The sequence below is a fragment of the Netta rufina genome, assembly GCF_964035555.1.
Source record: "Netta rufina genome assembly, chromosome: 22".
NCBI lineage: Eukaryota > Metazoa > Chordata > Aves > Anseriformes > Anatidae > Netta > Netta rufina.
In genome coordinates this window covers 7,083,722-7,106,797 of record NC_140146.1, presented here as the reverse complement: position 1 = coordinate 7,106,797, position 23,076 = coordinate 7,083,722, and the positions used below count along the sequence as shown (strand labels likewise).

General features: G+C 40.9%; 1 protein-coding gene across 3 annotated transcripts in view; it reads right to left on the bottom strand.

The window, feature by feature from the left end:
* The window catches only part of SLC45A1 (solute carrier family 45 member 1), a 42,655-nt gene that overhangs the window by 12,178 nt on the left and 7,401 nt on the right, over positions 1-23,076 (bottom strand). For 2 of the 3 annotated variants that reach the window (XM_084300433.1, XM_084300432.1), the window contains one exon: positions 6,796-6,857. The exons of the other annotated variant lie outside the window; for it this stretch is intronic. In XM_084300433.1, the coding sequence (XP_084156559.1) occupies positions 6,796-6,824 (29 nt within the window). In that variant the 5' untranslated portion in view covers positions 6,825-6,857. The remainder of the gene's footprint in view (positions 1-6,795; positions 6,858-23,076) is intronic. 3 annotated transcript variants of the gene reach the window in all.

Sequence of the window (23,076 nt, the reverse complement as noted above, 5' to 3'; positions counted from 1 at the left end):
TGGTTTTAGAAGAACTGAGATACTGTCATGGTATAAACATAATATCAGTAATCTGTCAGTCCAGACTAGAGTTGCTATACGAAACTAAAACAACATTACACTGTCACCTTCTCAAACATAATTACTCAGAAAAATTTCACTAATGCAACATTTCATTGAAACCATTCTAATGTAGTGCAGTGAGTGTCCATTAGTTTTTTTTCTCTCCCCCCGCCACTGATATACACTTGATTTGACTCTTCCTTCAGTTCAGACATTCAATTTCCACAACAGTGGCCTAGTGGTTTGCTTTGCTTTCTGCAGTCCAATAAGCATTTTTATTTGCTTATGTAGGACAAACTAGTACTGTCCTCAAAATAATGGGGGTATTTGCATGGCTCCTGCCCCATCCAGAGAGGAACACTCAATAGCTGGTCTGTTTCTGACAACGAATACACAACACAGTACAGAGAATGAGCCACTAGAGGGCACTTACAGAATTCAGAAAACTGAAAACGAATGTGACATCAGAAGGTTGCAGTCCCACAAAAAGTCTGAAGAGTTCAAGTGACGGGCTCTGTATTTATTTCCTAACCAGTTCTTGTGACCAATACTTTAAGATACGGATCAATGGAAATAAAGTTTTCTTTACCAACATCTGTTGTACCAGCAACTGAATGAAAGAAGTCTGGGAAAAACTCTTAAGAATCAATGCACATGCAAGACTGTATTGACTGGACACTTCTGGACAGACAAATGCTGAACAAAAGTGTTCACTGCAAGCAAGTTTACCACATGCAATATTGGTGGTCTACACTGCTGGGTGCAGCTTTGGGGAAAGATGCACAGGAACATACAAAACAATGTGGCAAACTCACTGGAGTATTTAATTACACTGTGATGCCTCAAGTGCCCCACACATTTCACAAGAAACAGAGACATCATTACACCCTAAAAACCTTGCAAGCTTTTTCTTTTTTCCTCTCTCTCTCTCAGAAGGCGACAAGGCACGGAAAGGTAGCAAGCAGTATGGCAGGAAAGCAGGAGTTAGAATCCTGGATGCATGAGCTTGTGGTCACCCAGAGCAGGCACAGGATATATAAGAACTAAACTCAATTTTCATCTCAAGATGTAGCATAAACAGAGATCACTGTCTTCCCTGTTTGAGTTACCTGAACAGCTTGATTCCTTGCTTCTCGTATGGTTCCTGTGAGCTCCCAGCCATCACATCCTGTCATTAGCAAGATCAAAGCTTTCTTGGCTACCAGGTGTCTTATTTCTGCAATTCAGTACACTTCTCATCTTCTACTGAAGAAGGGAAGCAGAATTAAAGCAGAATTCACATCATTAGTGAGTTCTGGAAAACCTCAAATCACCGCTTTTGCGAAAGCCAAGTGCAGGGCAGCACAAGGATGGACTGGGCCACTGTTGTAGTGAGGGCTGAAGGGAAGCAGCGATCAGGTGAAGCACCATACAGAGGGCGGACCTATAGCACCTGGTTCCAGGCAAGCACAGTGAACAGTGACCCAGGCAGACCTGCCTTGCCAGCATTGCCCTCAGCAGGAAAGGCACAGTACCACATAGCAAGGGATGCTGCACCAGGCTGCATTCTCTAGCAGCTGTGCTGGCAGGGGCTCGAGGCTGGCTAAGCAGTGCACAGGCAGATGAGGGGTATTACACGCTCATGAAAGAAAGTCAGTGGGACACTGAGCTGTACATGAAGGGCATTGCAGGAAGATGTCAAGTGCACCTGCCTTTTACTAAGCATTTATTAAAATTTTGGTTTATAAATTGGCTGCGTACCTTCTCTAAATTGACTTTGGGAGCCTATGGGAAGTGCTGTTCCACTTCCCTGTGTTTACCACAGGGGAAATGAGAAACCACCAGGTCCCTGGGGCTAATTACTTTCTTCAAAACTCAGCATTGCTCTGTGTTTCTGACTCAGTGCAGTGTTCAATTTTCTGCTGAGATTGTATCTATATCGCATTACAAGATGAGTTGCAATAGCACTTGATGTTAATTGCAGTGCACAGACTGCTCCCTTCTGTCCTTTATTCCAGCTATCAAGAAAAACCAGAAAGTCTGCTTCTGCTGTTTTTAATTTAGCCTCTTCCATCCATACAGACTGCCTGTCAGACAGGAGAGGTAGGGGGTGTCATCCCCATTCTGCCTGAAAGCGTCTACCAACAAGGCAGAGACTACAAGGATGTCTACATGCCATCCCAAATGATCAGTTACACTGTAGAGACAGACAGATGCTGGGGTGTGGTACGGCCACTTGGTGTAAACAGATAGAGACAGGCACATTCATATTCCTGGATGGTCCTGGAGCTGATCTAACCATCCCCCTTGCACCTCTCTTCTCATACACCAAGGCAGAGAAAAAGGCAAAGATGAAATAATAGAAAGGAAAAAAAAGGCACCCCTATACCACTCTGAGTCTCGCTGTCTCTTTCAAGGCCTGTCTGTCTTATGCACCAGAGGAATCCTCAAAGCAACAGAGTACAGACATGTACAGACTCCCACAGAACACAGAAACAAGCAGGAGTTGTGCATCCTGACTTGACAAGTGTTTATGGCTCAGCAAATTCTCCTGTGGGAACTAAAATTGCATTCATTTGCTGGGTGATGAGTACAATTTACCTTTCCCTGGTAAAAGGTAATTTTAGACATAGTCAAAGGGATAATGCTTTTTAGTATCTCATCCTTACTTTCTTCCCATCTCAAAAACCCATCTCTGACAGCTGTGTTCCAGCACCCTATCATGGGACACAAACATTCCTGAGATACAAAACATTTCCTAGCCTACTGTTTCCTACTCTCCATCATGAGCAATTGTGATCTGTCATTTCAAGTGTTAACAAGCATTGCTAACTATCAGGCATCACTTGCTCTGCATTATATTTGCACAGGGTAACAATAATGACTTGTACAGTGCTCCACACTTTCAAGGCAGCATATGAATTGCATTTGAACAGAACTGAATAATCAGTTTACTGGAAAGCAATGTTCACAGAACAGCATTGGAGGTTTTGGGAGATCTTTTGAGCACCTTCCTACTAAAAGGAAGACAGTCTTACTAGATAGCAGACCTGTGTCCCATTTCCAGAAGAGGCTATTAGTGGACACTTGAGTAAAGAACAACAGATTGCTGCTCTTCACTAGCCTGCTTTTTGCTACTTACCTAGGTATTTACTTTGGTATTAAATTTGTTTGGTTCGTTCAGATAAGTCAAAGTATCTAATTTCTGCCCATTTCTCACTCAAAAAATGGTTAAAGGCCCACTCCCCGTTTGGCAGATCATTCTCATCCCTAAAAACGTTGTCTATTCTCCCCCACCAGCAGTAAAGAAACTCCTCTGACTAGAGTGCAGCCAGCAACATGACGTTTGCAGCCTGGTATTGCTCTGGGGTTAGCCTGCATTTTCTTAGGAAAAAAAGGGAAAGGAACAGAACATTACGTCCCATAAACATTTGCTAAAGCTCTTGAGCAAGATAAATGGAACAGGTAGCAAACAGTAATCCAGATTAACTACCAGCAAAGGTAAACAAAGAGTATGCAAAGGTTTCCTGTAGGTTGCTTGGATGACATTTCTATGCTGAGTCTGATACACTGATTTATTAATTGATCTCTCCAACAACAGCCATGACCTTTGGATACAAAATAAGAAATTGGGCCTCAAAGTAATCTAATTAAGAGACAAAACGCACCTGACTGGTAGTATTTTTCCATGTGTTAGCGCAGCATCAGCTACAAGCCCTGACAGAAGATTTCTAAGAAAGGATCAGGAAGGAAAGTTATATTACATGGACTCCCCACGTTCAAAGTTGATCATCAGAAACCTCTATTGTAACCTTCTTCTATGGCCAGTCGACTAAAGTCATGATCTCCATGTCAGCTAACATATATGTTAGAACAGCTGTTTATCTCTGTTTTGCACAGAGCACACACCTATGTAGCAACATAACTGTTACGTAACAGTAAGTCAAACTGAAACAAGTCAGATTGCTTAATCTATCAAATGTGTTGACAAGATTTTTACTTCTATCACTTGATAATATAATTGCTCAATTAGCTCCACCTGAATGCCTTGGCTGTGGTAGAGGAATGTTCCCTTGCAGGTCACGGTAAATCTGAAGATAGAAGGCAAGTAAACAACACAAAGGTAAACAATTTCTCTACAGCAAACCAAATGCATCTTCCAGTTGTACTTTCTTTACTGATCTGCTCCTGGCTCTACTGTTTCAGTACAGAACAGGCACCCAACAAATAAAACCAAAAGAATGGTCAAAAACAGTAACAGAGGAGGCCACCCCAGTGAGATCTAAATCCCAAAACTTTCATAGCAGATTCAAACCTTACATGGATATTTATTTTTGTATTTCTGACATTCTACAATACACTAATTTAGGTAATCTCCTAATTGACAGGGCTTTTGAAACATCTGCTGCATCACTATGCATTATACTATCTCTTTCCTTCAGCCAAGAGGCAAGTGGAAAAGATGACAATAAAGTGGTGCTTGTTGATCATCCTAGAGCAGAGTGGATCTTATATTATGGATCTGCACATCTCTCTCATGCATCAACAGACCATAGCATAGAGAGTTTGGTTGCAATAAACATGGACTGTAAGTAGGTACAACTTGCTGGGCTTTATAACGAATACTTTAGACTTGACGAGAAAGTAATTGCTTCTGCTGCAGAAAAGTGGCTCTCCAGCAGAGCCAGAGCTCACATGAAGAAAAATCTAAAGGCATGAAAATAAAATCACTGAAAGTAGGCTGAAGCCTAATTTGGCCAAAAGGAACACAAATCTGATCTCGTGGAACCATCTGCATCACAATATCTCTAGGGAATCTGCGCTCTCTCTATCTCTGGTCTGATACCTGCTCCAGGACACATCCTGCCTTGTGATCAGTGATCCCAGGATTTCCCCCCAAACCACACCACCCCGGACTAGAAAAAGCTGAGGCTGACCCAGCATCTCCACTGCTGACTCAAACCAGTAGCCTTCCCCTCAGCTAGCCCTGCAGAAGGGAAAAGGGTCAAAGCAGGATTCCTCCTTTTTACTCAAGGCCTGCAGAAAAATTTCCTAGACTGCACGTGAACTTTAACCTTTCAAGTTTTGCTTTTAATGACTAAGTACGTGAATGGAGCAACACATCCTTTACATCCATACATAACCCAAAGGCTGTAGGGAAAAGCACTTAGCACAATGGACTTTGTGTGTGATGTCAGCTATATAGAATACAACAAAATCACTGGCTGATTAATTAAATACTGCAGTTGTATATAATATATGGACAACCTATGACTATTGTCCCTTTGCCAGCCAGGGCAAAGGTCAGGTAATGGAAAAAATATATAGAATTTCTGTTGAAATCAATGTTCAATTTTTACCAGAATGTCAGATGATACTTTAAGAGTTTTGGAAAAAGCTGTAAATATAAATCAAATAAGTTTTATTCTTAGTGTTCTGGATGGGTTTGGGATTTGGGGTCAGAGGGGATATGGTAATTTTTATGATAAATATATTTTCCCTCCCTGCTCTATCATGAACCTTCTCAACTCCTGTCATGTGCTGCTGAAAATTTTAAGTGTAAAATTTAAAAATTACATCACTTAGAACACTCCTGGTTCCTGATAATAAAAACATTGACTGAAGTATGCAAAGTTTCAGGATTAGGTTTTAAATCTTTTTCCAGATTACTGGGTGCAAACATATGGTGTGTACATATAATTGCTTTATTGATCTTCTAATCTCAATAAATTTATCTTGACAGGAAACCACGAGTGAAGTGAACCTAGATTTAGAAAATGATAATCCAAACTGCAGGACTGATTTAACGTACCAGAATTTTTCATGAAATTATTACTGAATAATGAAAAACAAGCAAAAGTACAAGATATCCCTTAGTCTATGCAAACATGTAAACCTTGCCTATTTCTAAACATACAAGGGGTTTTGGTCTATACAAAAGAGAAACAAACTATTGTTCCACTCTTTATAGTGGAGCCCTGTTGAGGGCACTCAGCAAGACTGCAAACACATTTTTCATGTATTGTATGCCAACTTAAGTAACCCTTGCTGTCTGAAAAATCAAATTTTTTCCCTTGAAATCAGACAGACATCCAGATTCACCAAATCACACACACACTGCATAGGCCAAACACAGATTTTTAGGATCATCTGCCAGCATGCTTGAGAGCAGTTCAGTTATCAGAGTCTGCCATGGGCCATGGAGATAGAACAGAACTCTGACTTCTCAGGGTCTTTTCTAGCTATTCCTGCAGCCATTCAATGAAAATGGCATGAATAAACAGCAAATCCAAAACTCATGAAAGAGGCACTTCTCATATGTCTTCAGATACAGAAGCAAAAAAGCCAAAATGGGATTGGAAGTCTACATCTAGCAATGGTCACAAAATGGAAAAGAGATTACAATTTAAGTCAAAGACAGTGAGTATTCAAAAAGAAAAGCATTCTTCAGTACATGATCTCTATTTAAGATCTTCTCCTGAACACCATCATTAAACCCCTAGCCATATTATCATTTTAAATAGCTCCTTCAAAACTCCAGTTGGTGAACCTCTCCCTTTTAGTACTCCTTACGATCACCACAGGAGCTCACATTAAATCATTCTGCAATGCACCTTTCCTAAATTCCTTCCTGAAACCATCTATTAAACAGGCAGAAGTGAAATAGAATTTACTCAGTGATTACTGACCCTCTTTGCTTTTATTTAGGAAGCAGTGTCTCTGGAATTCTTGGTCATTAGAAATCATCAACCTGCTGATTCTGCAAGTACTCACCCTGCTAGAAAATCCTGTTTCTGCCTCATGCCATGCAAAGTCTGACTGTATATTCCTTTGACCTGAAAAACAAGAAACAAAGGTTCATAGGCAAACCTTGTGCTACCAACTATACCTGTGGCAGGAAAAGATGCATCTCCAGTGATCAGAAGTTATAGTTAAGATACATACTTTCTTGACCGGATCCTATAAGTTAGGCTAGTTCAAAAGAGGATAATTTAATTAGAAAATACTTGTCCTTTGTACGGCACTGACAATGTTGGGAATTCAAGTTTAATGAAACCCAGAAAGGAGATTGAAAATAGCAGCCACTATATATAATCAGCTAGGAAATATATAATGGAAGTAAGATGCAGTGATGGAAAAGTTTCCAGCAAAGATGATCAAAATTATTTAAATATATTAGAATAAAAAACAAACATAGCAATCTATAAAACATCTGTAATTATTGGATTGCCATTACTATATAAATAGGGTAAAATCTGCCAACTGTAATACAGAAAAGGTAAATATTTATCAGAACTGCAAGATGATGTATATTCTCAACTCTGATTGATATCAGTACCAAAGGTAAAATATCTGTGAATCAGCAGTCCAGAGTCCTGAGATGTTAGAAGATTGAATTGCTGACATTCAACCTCTGCAAGTCATTAAACAATAAGGAAACTTCACAGGTCCAAGAGAAAGCTAGTCTCTAAGAATATAAAATGGGACAACACAGAACTAAGAGCTCTACATCAGTCCAAAACAGGGGAGAAGGGACTCACTTTCTGGAAAAAAAGGGAGGTCATTCCAAGAGCAAGCAGCTGCTATTTATGCACTGCCTGGCAGACCAAGCCATCACACTCCTGCCAAACTGGTTTAGCTTCCCAGAACGCCTCAGGCATCAAGATTTTCACCAACAGCCCTAAGAAATGCTCAGACACCCTGCATTTGGTCAAAGATACACCACAGCCATTGACTGATCAGAGCACCTGTATCAAAAGTTGCATGGTTTTGTTCACAGATGAATGCTGAGCTAGGGGAAGATGAGGTGGGGAGAATGTGGTGCTGTAAAACAAAGTAGCAGTACAATAGGATACTGGTGCAGAATCATCTCTTAAATACTTGGAGACAATAGCCAGGAAACAGCTAAAATACATGCAAGTCTGCACCATGGAAAATTGTTTACTAAAATACATGAATAGTTATAATAGTCAGGAAGAACCTGGGAGACCTTGGGAGGAAAGATGAAGAGACAAAACAAATTGTGAGTTATGGGCTTCAAGTATAACTTCTCTAGTGGCAAAGGAAACACTGACATGAGCGGTTACAGAACTTAATGCAAAAGCAATTTTAATTCCAAAACATTCATGTTAAGGAAACAATATAGCTTAATGTATTTGGGACGCAATCAGAAAACAGCATTTAGGATGGTAATTTTGCCTTTCTACTCCACCTAACTTATAGAAAAGTCTCTAGAACTTCAACATAAAAGATAGAACATTCTGGACAAACTTGATAATTATTTTACATATGAAACGTGTTTCTATTCCATTCTTTGGAGATTTTATCATGCAAATCACGCAGAAATGGGTGACTAACCCTATCCCATCATCCACACGGTACAGAAGTGCTTCCTGATGTTTAGACAGAACCTCTTGTGTTCCAGTTCACCTCTTATCCTGGGCACTGAGCACCACTACAGAGAACCTGGTTTCATCTTTTTTGCACCCTCCCTCTAGGTGCAAAGGTGATAAGGTCCTCCATGAGCCTCCTCTTCGCCAAGAGGAAAGTCCCAGCTCTCAGCCTCTCCTCACAGGAGTGGTGCTCCACTCCCTTTGTCATCTTGGTGGTGGGTTCATCTTGGTGGCTGGGTGGGTGATCTCTCTGAATCTGCTGGCAAGGCTTTGTTGCTTAATGCAGCTTGGTAGAAAGCCTCGTAGGTCTGGTGTTTGAAATCTACTACCATTAGTAGATGATTTCCTATGCTATAAGCAAAATACTTTTGAAAGGAATCTGACTGTGGGCAATCCTCAACAACCCTGCTGCACACACAACACTTCCAGGGACCAAGAAACATACTGCCTTTATTTCTGCCTGAACATAGGACTCACCAAATTAAAGGCTTGCCTTTCTTCCACTGTAGCTCCATTAGTGCTGCCAGTAAAGAGAATTTATGCAGAGAGAAAAGGGACTGACATTTCTTCTACAATAAGGCCAACTGCCTCAGCCTGCCACATTCAATTAAATGTTTACTTCTTCATTTCACAACTCAACAGGAAGTGGAAGGTCAGAGAGGCCCCACTGCAGAACAAAGAACCTGTCATTTAACTATTCACCTCAGACCAAGATTCCAGTGGGAGACTAATGCTTTCCCTTCCAACCTCCCTTCCTCCAGGAAACAGACACAAGGTAGCACTAGCAATTCTTCCACTCTTGTTTCATGGTCCTAAAGATCCTAAAGGAGTAATGTTACCAACATTTGTTCACCAAAACTGGTTAATGGATAAAAAGTAATCTCTTGAAACTATCCTTAAAGACTATGTTTTGCTTGAAAATGACAGCTATAGCAAAGATCAAGTTGGAAGCGTGCAGAGCTTCCTGCAACAAAAAACTTCTCTCTACTTGAAATAGTGAAGACTCTACCCAAATTCAGAGTGCTTCAGAAGCCTCATTTACCAGCATGAAAGTAAAATAAAAACAACTGTTTTAATATGAAAAGGACTGTTATTCTTGACTTGTTAGGAATAGACAAGCTGTGGTTTCACGCTGAGTTGAGAAGTTATATATTCATTTGGAAAAGCCTAATTCACTCAGTCACCTAATCTGTTAAAAAATAAAATAAAACACCTCTTAATCCGCACATTTTCTCCCCTTGTTCAACTAGCAACATGATGAGAGGAAGAAAAAAATAAATCACTGAATTTAGCCAGTGGAAAGATACATAGCAGTAATCAATATATTATTTTCAAGAGGAATATGCATACATCAAATAGAAATCATGTTAAGTTTCAGCTAATTGAGTTCTGTGGTAAAATAAATGTGAAATATTGAGCCCTGGCATGAATGTTGCTCTGATGAAACTTTGACCACATTGTTTCTGATGATCTGCACAGCCAGTTACAGGGACACAGCCTTGGATGAGCTGACTCATACCCCTGCAACACCCGTTTCTCTTCAGTGACTACCAAGAAAATTGACAGCCAGCTCCAAAGCAGAACTCTACTTGGACAGGCAAATCCACCCTGCTCTGTCTTCCTAAGCACAACATGCAGTTTACAGATAAATCAATGACCACAGGGCTCTAAGAGGCTGCCGTCTCTAAAGTCTGGGAAATTTAATCTTCTTCAAAGACCATAACTTCAAAACCACAAAATAAGACCTTTTCCTGCATACACAGGGAAATCACAAAACTGAGTAAAAACAAAGCAAAAACCCAAACAGAAAACAAAACACTGCTGACTGAGCAGACAGATGTTAATCAAACCTTCCACCCTCAGAGCTTTTTACATATAAAGGAAGCAATACTTGTTCTGGAGGTGGTTAAAAGCATGGGAGCCCCATTCAAACTGGAAATTAACCTGTACACCTTTCTGACATTGCAAATGTGTATTCAAGTCTTGGTATCATTAAAGAAGCTAAATAAATAAATAAATATCTACCATTGACCTAAAACAGCAACAGGATTAGGCATATGCCTGGAAAAACACAGACTTCTTGAGGACTATGCAGCCTATAACCAGCTAGACACAACTCAGTGACGCACTAAAGAGCCTTGGACACAACTCAGAAATCTCTGTCACAAAACTGACCAGGACATGCGTGGGTCAGATATTCTGGCCACAAGTACTCTCCTTATCACTGGATTTGACCTTTGTAAATCACAGCAACCCATAGAAGCAGGACTCCTCTAGGTAACGAGGCAAAGCTCAGCTTTTTGCTGTTTTTTTCATTCCCAAGTCAATATAACCACATGAGCAAAGAAAACATGGGATACAAACTACCTTGTAACCCCATAATGTCCTATTCAAACAGCATTTTTAAGCTGTTTGGAGACTGAAATGCCACCACCGATACTCACAAATGGATAATACAATACAGTGTGCCTTAAAAATAACATTGCATTCAGTTTTAATTCCACTGATTTAATCCGTTTTACAAAATGGGAAATGGATGCAATAGGGCTATTACTGTACTATATTTCTAATCTCATATTATGTAAAAAAGGTACTGACCTTCTGTCACACAAATAATGCAAATGGACTTAGAATTGACACTGTATGCATAATGTCACCCTAAGATCACATACAGCAGTGAAGATCTCATCTTCCTTCAGACTGAGTCAGAAGAGATCTCTCTCGCACACAAAATCTGTCAGACAGATTTCTTTCTTGGAACATTGGACAACTGCCATGTTACTTAAGAATTGCACACTGTTCAATCTCTTGGCTAACACATAATTTGAATAGAAATAACCACAGTGGTTTGTTTTGTTTGCTTGTTTTGTTTTAAGCACTTACCATCTTATTTTGTTCTTAAAAAAAAAAAAAAAAAAAAAAAAAAAAAGCCAAGCTCCCTGCTTGAGATATTTATGTCTACTTGTGTGTTTCATTTGGCTGACTGTACCTACAGCTTTTTGGAGCTAAATTACAGCTTGATCGCACCAAGTAAATGATAATGACTCAGTCTCATGCAAACAAGCGGGGAAAAAAAATATTTAGAAGAGCCTCACTGAGGTAAGTGGGCTGTGCTCCAGTAGGACACTGCTCCTCATCTTTAAAACCTTCTTGGAAGGGAAAATTGAGAACATTCAGCAGCAGCAGAACAGAACAAACATCAAATGTATTTTGCATAGAGCTTGAAAAAACTCCATTTCTGCGGAGTACAGAGTGCTCATTTTGTGGTGCAGACTACATTAAAACGAAGACTACAGTAAAGGACACTTCTATCCCTCTGTAACAGTCAGCACAGCAATTCAGGCTGTAATGCAAAACCTAATTTAATATAGCATATGTATGTTGAAAAAGAAAACAAAAATTTGTGTTGGAAGGGACAAAGATCATCTAATTGCAACAACATGAACCATCATCAGCCTGTTCCAAGGAGCACACACAAACCATTCCCATCCTTCCTGATGGCAAACTGCCTGCCTGATCCTACCGAGGCCACAGGGACTCACTGAGTGCCTCATAAGAAATAAATCACCACTGTTGTGGTTTAACCCCAGCAGGTAGCTAAGCAACATATGGCCACTCGCTCGCTCTCCCCAGGTGGGATGTGGGAGGAAATCTGACAGGAGAAAGCAAGAAAACTCATGGGTTGAGATACAATATGCTAGGTAAAGCAAAACCTGCATGTGCAAGCAAAGCAAAGCAAAACAAGGAGTTCACTCACTGCTTCCCACCGGCAGACAGGTAGGTAGATATTCAGACACTTCCAGGAAAGCAGGACTCATCACACAGTTATTTCTTGGGAAGACGAATGTCATCATTCAAATTATTGATTACAAGGATGAAAGTTATCTACCATTTGTTAATAGCTAGCAAAGAATATTGCAAAATACTGTTAAAACAGAAGCTATACCTATAAAGTTCTTCTAGGCATGTCATGAGCTTGTTTTTTTTTCCACTCTCAGGATCTTACCTGAGCATGACTAAAGCAATAGCAGCGTTAACCTGCTTTGTAGATGCTAAGTACTGCCGTAAGATTGAACATCACCCAGACAACATATAATTCATAGACACGCACTGTAGTCATTTTCTGCAATGCACATTCTAAGCAAGCCAAATTTCGTATTTCCTAGAACTTTACTCCTCTTCCGTCTTAATGCCTTTTCTTTACAGTAAATGGTTCATGACAATATGTGGGTGTAATCTGGAAATAAAAGGCTCTTCCTCAGTCACAAATATGCTACGTGCTGAGAAATTCACTTCATTACTCATGCATTCCCAGAAGAGACTAGATGGACTTGGGCACAACTATAAAACAGACTCTCTATTAGTTTTTATATGGGGATTATTTCTTATCAGCAGGAAGGGAAGCTTTATCTGTCATAACCCATCAAGAGGATGATGTGGCCCCTGGCATGACCAAATCATAGTAAAACTACTCTTGAATAAACTTTCAGATTGTGAAAACATGTTTGTGAATCTCAGCACAAGGACACAGTGCTCTAAATTCTTATATTTATGGGATCTAGGTTCATCCTATTACACTAATTCATGCATAGCACTACATTTTCAACCATCTTTAGTAACCACAGTGTGACGGCAGTAAACTGATCCTCTTGATAATACCTGGTATTTAACAAAATCTGTTAGCCAAATCTGGTTACACTTTTTTTGGCATGAACTAGAGAATGCCTGTTTTAAAAGGTAGCTGCTACAATTGCAGCCACATATAAGGGATTAGCAATACCTTTCCAGTTGAACTTTGTACCCTCACAGGCGTGTTTGCAGCTGAGGGCAAAATTAGCTGAGAAGATGCAATGCGAGTCAAAGTACAAGTTATGACAAAAATAAATAAATAAATGAATCTTGTCAATCAGCTCCTCAGATATGAAACTGCTTCTAGGAAAGCTGTCTCAGGATTTATGGTTTGTATGCAACCAGTAGCCCAGAGCATTAGGTTCAAAAGAATGACCAGGAAAGAGACAGCTTAAGGTAGCTCCAACACACTGAGTCCTGCGCACCACTGTGTGGTGCTAGAGACCAAGACTGGCTTGGATTCATTCCCAGATGGATCTGCAGCACTTGCAGTCAAGACTAGGACAGAGCCTACTCACCCACACTGCTCTCACGTTTACTTTTGGAAGGCACACAATGTTTCACTCTACACTGCCTACCTGCTGCCATACAAAAGCATGGTAAGCAGCATCAGATCACCTGCAGAAATTCAAAGGAAAAAAGTGCAAGAACATAGAAGCGGTCCACAACAACACACATTCCACCATATCACTGCTTTTCGTCTGTACACACAGGTACAACAGTTCGACCTGCTCACTAAGTCACAGCCATGGCACAATAACATGTTTGCATGATATGCAGGACAGTACAGGGTAGGGGATGCATTGAATTTTTAATCTAGCTCAGATGTACAGGAGCTGTACTCTATCTACAGCCTCAGATTAAAGTTTTTAGCCTCTATCCACTAATAACGGTTGTTTACTCCTTAAAATAAAATCCAACATTACCAAAAAAAAAGACAGCAGTTTCACTGAATTAGGAATAACATGGAGACTCAGAGGCTGATTCTCAACTATCTAAGTAGAGTTTGAAGTCATTTCTTATTAATCTTGCCTCCTTAAAAAAACTTTTTGAGCAATCATTTACCACTGCATTTTAAATTGACCATAAGACATGCAAAGAGAAATTCCAGGCAAAAGTTTGTCTACCCCTTAGGCACTTCCTGCACTAGGAATAAAAGTATAACATAAAATAGTTAGGAAAATGCTTCAACTTTAGCTTGTGCCTTTTTCTTGCTTTAAAGCAAGAAATATTTGTCTTCAGATATCACAGTGTGGAGGCAACAATGCCCACTGTTGCGTCAATTTTTGTGTCCCGCTAGACTCGGAGCTGCTCCTCTCCAATAAACCATATTCCGAAGTAAATTCAGAATGAAGGATACCAGAGCCAGACTCTTAACTTTTCCTGCTGCTCTTCAAGCAGAATGGGTGCTTAATGGTCACTTGATCTACTGGGTCATCCTTTGCCGAAAGGAAATTACTAATACTCCCCTCCACTAGCCTTTCAATCACGTAGCTGATGGAAGAAAAAAAAAAAATGGTTCCCTTAAGTAAGAAGCAGATAATTCAAGCATTCTCATGCTAAAAACCAACACTGCAAACAATTGAACAGGCCACAGATTGTTTCCTGTACAACTATGCCATACCCCGATCATAATGACAGTAAACTATGAATTCTCTTCTCCCACATACACATGTGGGCATTTAAAGCAAGGATACAAAAGACATAACATGAGCAAGTCTTTTTTTCACAACCATTAATCTCGTTCTAAAACTTCCTTCCTGTCCTGACTACAAGATAGCCTAAAGGACCTTATTTTAAACAGGTGGAGCAAAATCTTCAGCAGTTAGGCTAAGTCTTAATGGGTGCCTGCTCCAGCCCTATGCTTTAGTATGAGCTGGGCATGTGCTAGCCATTAATTTTCTATTCCTGCTTCATTTCTACAGACAGAAGAGGAATATGCAAGTCAGCAGGTAGACAGAGCACACTATTTCAGGTATCTGACTTGGATGACTGGAGAAGCAGGATCTTGAAATGTCTCCTCCTTAATCTGGACATAGCATCTGATCTCCACTGTGCAAACATCTCTGCACCATTCCCTTTCTAATCATGATTTGTGCTTGCTTACTCTCACTGAAATCTCTACATCCCAAACAATTACCATACTTCCCTATGGTTCCTCACAGTTCCTGACAGTCTTGAACAACAAAAAAAGATAAAATTTATTATTCATAATCAGAACAGTTTCCACATGTGAATTCACACAATTCACAAAGGGGAAGAAACTACAAAAATCAATAAATAAATCAACATGCTGGACTTGGAGAAAGTTCTCAATTGTCAAGGAAATGCTTTAGTTGAAGACTTCAAGACATTTTCACAGCTCATTGAAATGCTCTGTTCCTAATGCTTGTGACTGACAGACTCATGAAAGATTGTCCTAATGACATTTTTCCCTAGCTATTTGGTTTTGTTGGGCAATGCTATGCCTACAGTGTACTCAAAACCTGAGCTATTTAAGGAACAGATGTGCCTCAGAGTGTGTTACACCTAAAGACTGATTTTTCCAGGTTGGCCTTTTCCCTCTGGCATTCACCCTACAGGATATTGCTTTACAAGTAATAAACACTGCTTCCTGTACACAAAGTCATAATAAAACGAGATTAAGTAAATACTTGGGCTGTTTGTTTTTTTAATCCACAAAATAAAACCTCCCCACACATGCCATTTTTCTGTTTAAGGCTCATAGCCTGCCTGCAGGTACTGCTGTCCTCTCTCTGCCTCTGGGAAAGGAGATGAACCTTATCAAGTAATTACAGCAGGCAGCAAAGCGTAGTCTCAGCTGAGTCAATGCAAGTATATGTTGTTACTGTTCCCTCACTTACTGATGCTTACTTGCTAAATGAACTGACCTGATGAGTCAGTCACTGCAATAAAATGATGTAACACATAAAAATTCTGAACTAGTAACCTCCAATATTCTTTGAACACTTGGGAAAAGCCCCTGCATTAGTCAGGGTGCAGCAAGTGCAAGGTGCCAGTGCCTTGGTGAATCATGAACAGAAGAGACTTGGAATCTCTTACACCTCTGTGTAACACCCCTTGTTTTCTTCCACTACAGGCCCATGTTTCCCAAACTGGGCACAGTGTAAACACAGCTGTGATTCTGATTTTGGCTACATCCCTACTAGTCAATGACTCATCCAAGCACACCTTAATCGATTACAGTTCCATGATCTGCACTCCTCCATGTTTACACACATCTATTTGCTACACCAGATGCATTTCTGCATTGGATCTTTATCCAGCTATCCTCCACCTGAAGACAAATATAGCATCCTATGTATTAAGCAGCCTGGTCTTATGCTTCCTGTAAGTGTTTTGCATCAACAGAATTCATTCCCAATCCCTCATTAAATCCACCAAATTACAAATATCACTTTTCCAATTATTCAGCCTCTACTGGCTTTGTTAGTCATCCTGTCAAAAAGCAAACTTCCAAACCTGCTGTCTGAAAGCCTCTCCATCAAGCAGGTAGCACTATATATTAACACCAGGCCTACTCAAAACATCTGGATATTTGTCAAGGGCACATGTCAATCAATTTGTTTCCCACAGGTTGAGTTAAAGCCTCTCTAGTCTCTACGGTAGGGTGAGTAAGCTTCAATAAACAAAGAATTAATATTGATGGCTATAAAACTCAGACCTCCAGCAAGCAGCTTGCTATACTGCTGAATAAAATACCCTCACTTCGTAGCTTTTTGCAGACAGGCAGTGACATCTGGCTGGTTCCCAATACTCTGAGTCACCTAGGTGAAGCTGCAGTTTCTGCAGTGCTGATGTCTGGTATTTGGTACAGAGTGATGGGAGCAGGAATAACAAGGGAAAATAGCACACAGCTGAGCAATGAATTCTCCTCTGATCAGTACACGCAGGACTATATCCATATCACCTCCCACACAAGAGGTGGAGCCTCGAAGAACTCCAGGCTCTCCAACTCCAGAGACCTCCAATTTTTGCTTTGTATTTGTGTACACCTATTTCCCTTCCTCCTCGACAGCTTTGTGGACTTCAGTTATTTCTATCCTTAAGGATGCAATTAGTTAGCTTCACAGTGTTTTCACTTTGTGAAAATCAGCTCAGACCCTTTGTACTGCTTATCTTTTATGGCCCCACGTGTTTTTTAGAAAGAGCTGGAGAAGGCAGATATTAAAAAACACACCTTTCCTTTCCATTTTTTGACAAAACAACATGATACATTAATCCCGCTGACTATTCCTTACAGAATTTCTCCCTTCCCTTAGTCTCTTTGGCCATTAAGATACAGAAATGGTTTGTCCTCAGAACCACTGGAAGTAAAGTGAGGATTACAGCTTTCCCTCTCAGTATTCTACGCAGAGCAATCAGTCACAAAAGGCTTTTTCCTTCTCCTCTGATTAACAAAAATCATGTACAGCATGGCCAGCAACACACAGTTTCTGGTATCACCTGGTACAGACATTAAAGCATCTAGGTTAGATGAGTAGAGGCTGGAGCTGTGGAAATTGCCTTACTAGTTCTGTGAAAGACTTACTATAAAAGAGGCCACAAGGTGAGGACAGTATTCCTGCATTTCACATTTGTCACAGCAAGGGGAAGCTGCAAATCAAACTTGAGGTGCCTGTTGTGACAACTCCAGAGGTTGTATGCTGAGCTCAATTCAAAAATCCGTGCTACTTTCCTAACAGCACCATGATGAATAATGTTAGCCATTCCATAAGCACAGAAAGAGGTAGTCTCTCCATTGGCAATAAAGGAATAGACCCTCTGGAGCAGAAAAAAAATAATCCGTTTAATTCTGTCTTGCCTAAATGAATTGTCAGTACCAGCATCCTTAAAGCAGAATGTAAATACATACATATATATATATATATATATATATTCTACATGCAGATACGAGCTTTCCTTACAGAGAAAGAGCTAACCTGGCTATCAAGTTCCCCTTGTGCAATTCCCCGTCACTTTGAGCCAAGAAGGTCAACAACACCCACTGCATTCTAAGCGGTCCTCTTGGCTACAATCCCTCTTTGCTATGGAGAAATCACTGCCAACAGACTTATGCCACAGCCTTAAAGGTCCAGTTCCCACATCTTCATAACCTTGGCAAATGAGCCATTAGTCTTACAACTGGAGAAAATTAATCCTTTGGCAAGAGCAAAGCAGGTGACCATGAGGGGACAGCCAGGAAGCCAGGATTAATAGGTGGAATTGATCAATACTTAAGAAATTCTCTAATTGGGGCTTTAGATAACAGCCTCTGCGGATAAGATGCAAGTGGGGTTGAATATGGCTCAGTAAGTTGACTCATCTGCCCCATCCTATCCAGAAGGGCTTACCTGTTCTGAATCAAATTTCACTAGAAAATCTCCTGACTAGCTGAAATGGTGACTACTGTTTTAAACACGCAGTACAGCAAGAGCCTAGCCAAATCAAATAAATTACTAGTCACGTAGTCTTCCTGGGGCTGGAGTCATCCTTGGGGAAAGCCTGTGGGCAGGCAGCTCAGCACTGCTGTCAACACAAAGCACTTGTGAACCATCTCCTTTGATACAGATGGCAGCTCCAGTGTGAATCCTCAGAAGGTGCCCTGGGACGCATCTATGCCAAGACTAGCAGCCTCAAAGAAAGCACGTGGCTTGATCTTCATTGCTCATTACACACAGATGAAGCACAGTTGCATTTTCCCCGTTTCTACAGGAAAGCATCACTGAAAGTAATACAAACACAGCCTTTCTCTCGTTTTCCAGTCTCGTTTCTTCAGAGACAGCAACCAGCAGATCTAATGCACTTAAGAGGAGGCCTAGCCTCTCCTGAATCCTGTCCCACCTGAAATACTGGCTTTGTTGGCCAGAGGCCCAGGTGAGGCAGTAACTGTGACACTATATCCAGTACCTTTGCTTAACCTTTTCCCTCCCATATTGCCAGAATGAATTGCAGATACGTTGGCATCTTAGCAACACAGAACACTTCATATACAGCGTTTTATTTCTCTTTCCAGTTGAGCACACCTCATGCAATGTTCCACAGCAACCACAAACAGTACAATGGATGCCAAGCTCTGAGTCAGATGCTAGGCTGTGTCTTGCAAGCATTCAGTCTTCCTTACTGTCCTTAGGGCCAGAGGCTGCTGCACCAAGCGCCTCCGGCATTTCTCAGGGAGGGGCTCAGCAGCACCCTCACCTTTGGCCAACTGCTTGTTCTGTTCCACCCTCCTGCTTCAACTCAAAGAACAGCCAAGTGAGCAATGTCCTTTTTTTTTTTTTCCTGCTTTCCCTAGAAACAAATCCACAGGATTCCCCCCAGCACACGTAATTCATGTCAGCTGGACAAAGACATTCGTAAAGCTTTCTGTTTTCCTGGTTTTAGCATGAACTGGATCATTTGACAATTTAGAGTGAGAGGGCCCTCAGGACATCTCATCCAACCTCCTTCTCCAGGGAGGATCATCAGCCATGAGGTCAGACCAGGTAACTCAGGGCTTGATTCAGGGCTGGTATTGAAATCCTTCAGAGATGGAGATTGCACAGCCTCTCTGAGGAACCTGTTCCAGTGATGGACTGTGAGGAAGTTTCCCCTTATATCCAGTTGCAGACGACAAAATGGCCTTTTCAACCACAGAAACTTTTCTTCTCCTGCTCTGGTAGTTTCCTAATTTTGTTTCCTAACTTTCACAGTGGTATACTCACTTATCAGACCCCTGCTCTCATCCAACTCCTACTTGTTTCCCTTATTCCTTTCTTGACATTCCCTAACCTTGACTTCTCATCTTCACTACACCACCCCCTACACTTAAAACACCTTGTTATTTCTTTGCTTAAAAACCTTCCTGGGATTTCTTGCTCTCATTCTCTCCTCAATTCATTCTCTAAATTCTCTCTGACCTAAGAATGCCTGCTAGTCCCTGCAGAGGAAGATCCCATGCCACCTTTTTGCTTGAAATACTTGTAGGAGGCCCAGGTCTTTTCCACTCTGCATTCAAAAGCAGCACTGGAGTGTCTGCCTTCCTCTCTTCTGCAGCATTCCTCTGAGCATCACACAAATCTCTCACAAGATATTTTGAACTGGCAACGAGCTCGGTTTCAGATCCTGCCCTGCAGATTCTTGACAGAGTACTGTAGATGAAGCCACAACTTCCATGAAGCAATGCTATCACGACTCTCATGGCACGTGCCAATCTCCAAAGAACTTCAGGCAAATGAGAAATGCAGCCCAGTTGCGCAAGTTGCCCCTGAAGGAACTCCAGGTGAATTTATAGTAACATAAGGAAAATGCTGACAGACTGCTTCCCTGCCCCCATCCAAGGGGAAAGAAAAATCAACAAACAAAAAGCAAACAAAAAAGATTACAGACTGGGATATCACAGCTACCTTAAATCTGACTTCCAGCTGTCAAGTTGTACATCGGGTGACTCACAGTTACTCAGTTATCAGGACAAGTTATCAAGCCAATCCTTTCGCTTTGACACCAAGTAATAATGACTCTCATGACATTTCTTCCTGTTCACTCGCTTGCCAAATAACACTGCTGATATCTTCTTTACAAAATAAACACCAGCTACCATAACCTGATGTACAAGCAAGCTGCTCCAGCTTCTCTCACGATAGTACAGTTTAGGTAAATCACCAGAAACTGTAAATTCAAGTGATTAAAAATACTTAACATACCTTGTATCGCATAGAATATTCTTAGGCATCTACATCTCTGAAAAAGCAAAGTGGCATCTTAAAATTCCATGTAGCAAAAAGTCCCTAGAGAGTCACAGACTCAGAGAATCAGGAGTTTTCAGGCAGAATACCAAGCCCTGCTATCAAGTCTGGCCCAGGCACTGAAATGAATTGCAGACCAATCAGCCTCACAGAAACAGATTGCAACTTTGGGTAATCATGCACCTCAAAGAGGAAAAGGTAATGCTCATGTAAGTTTATCTTCTGTAGGCTGAGTTTTATTTATCCTACTACCCATGGCAAGTTCAAAGCGTTTATTGAAGGGCATTAAAAACAATTCCACAGCAAGCAAACTGGTAGAAAAGGCACTGTTGCTGGGACATTCACCAGTACCCTTATCCTTGAGTGCCCTGTTGTGGGTCAGCCTACACAAGAACCATTTTATCCTCACCTGGCAATGTGTTCTAATGTATTACTGTAAAATTTGTTTTACATCAAAAACAATTTGTTTTACATAATACACAGTGTTTTACTCAACTCTAGTCTTCTGTACTGTCTCTAATAGAGACCATTAGCAAATACAAAAAGAGAACACAGTAGAAATGGAGCAGAGCAAACCTTCAACTTCTGTCCATCATCCCTTATGGGTTCACTAGTAAATTCTAGTGACACGTCACAGATTATAATAGACTTACGGTCAGCTACCTGCTCCAGGCCCTCTTCCTCCTTCCTTTGATGCTGAGGCAAAAGGGTATTCCGGATGAACCTTTCAGAGTTACCGTGAGCTCATCCTGCCCCAAAGGAGCACTTTCACTGCCTTCTTTGTTATAAAATAACCTGTAGCTCAACTCATGTAACCAGCTCATGCTATAGGCTAATTTAAGAACCTCCAAGCCTAAAACCATAAAGCATATCCTTCAACAAATACCAGAAAAATGGCTGGAAATCAAATTTTAAAGCCTGATAACAGCTGCCCTACTGAACACTGAAATCTGCTAGCCAAGTTCCTGCTTAGCACTCAAATACTGGTGGTACCCTCCCCACCCCAGCAGATGAAACAGCATCCTAAGCTACTTAGGGGGGGAAAAAATACTTCAAAGTAAATTAGCTGGATGCTCTTACTAGCACAGGCACACAATACACTTCTATTCCTCAGCGATCTCTTTTTCTGCTAAAACTGCTTGAAGGAGTTGAATAAAAAAGTCAATCAATTAAACTTCCATGACACCTCTCCAAAATCACCAGCTCTAATTGGAGCAGCTATGAAAAATAGCCAACAAGAAGTAGAAGGGTATGGCAAACCAGACAGGGTGCTGCAAAGTAAAGCCTTCACAAGCTTGCATCTGAGTCCCACATGCAGCAAGGGTGATGCAGAGAGAAAGGTAACTACAATGAAAAAAGAGAGGCTTATGTGGAGAGACTGAAGAGCAGAACAGAGATGCTGGGATTCCGATCCGGAGGGAAGATGGGTGCAGGAGACTGGAAGGATTATGATCCAGGTTAAAAATCAAAAACAAAAAAGGCAGCAAACAAGCTGAATGTGCAACCCTCACCACATAGGGTTACTTGACAGACCCTGTAATTTTAAGAGTGGGGGCTTTTGTGGAAATCAACATCAAACTGGGTTAAAGCAGATAAAAGAAAACACTTTGCATACTGATCACGGAACTTCCAGAGCTTTCTAGCAGCAGTGGCTGTGGAGGCAGCTATGCTCAGCAAGTTCAAAATGGGACCAGATAAATTTTTGGAAAACAGATCTGTAACCAGAAAATATAGGACCAGAGAGAGATGTAAGTTCATTACAACAGCTGTGGCTTCTGTGGGAATGCAGGAGGATTGGACCACAAGAAGTGTGTGGGCTTGCAAGCTTTCCGCAGAGTAGCCTTTCCTACTGCTACCATAGGCATTTGACTACTAGCCTAAATCAGCTTTTAGTCTGACCCATTAGGGCATATCTCATGTTGCTTTTACTCCCACATACAAATCTCTCAGCTTTAGTTTGATCCACAGCCAAACATAAGATTTAAATTCAAAACTTCAGTTTGTACATTGCCTCATACATTCACACCTGCACACACACAAATCCTGACTGGACGTTACTTTCATTATACAAAATTCTGGATTAGCTTCGTTTTCCATTGAAATATGGGCTGTCACTTGTGATCCAGTCAGCTGACATCAAGAGAGAATGCAGTTGAACTGCTATTAATTACTGCACTGGAATACAATACAATTTTGATAGACAAGGAAAACAATTATTAATGTGTTTAGCATGACTGCGCCAAAGGTTATCACTGGTGTTTGGTATGTATTGAAGACAAGCAAATAACCAGACAAACATTCTTATAAAC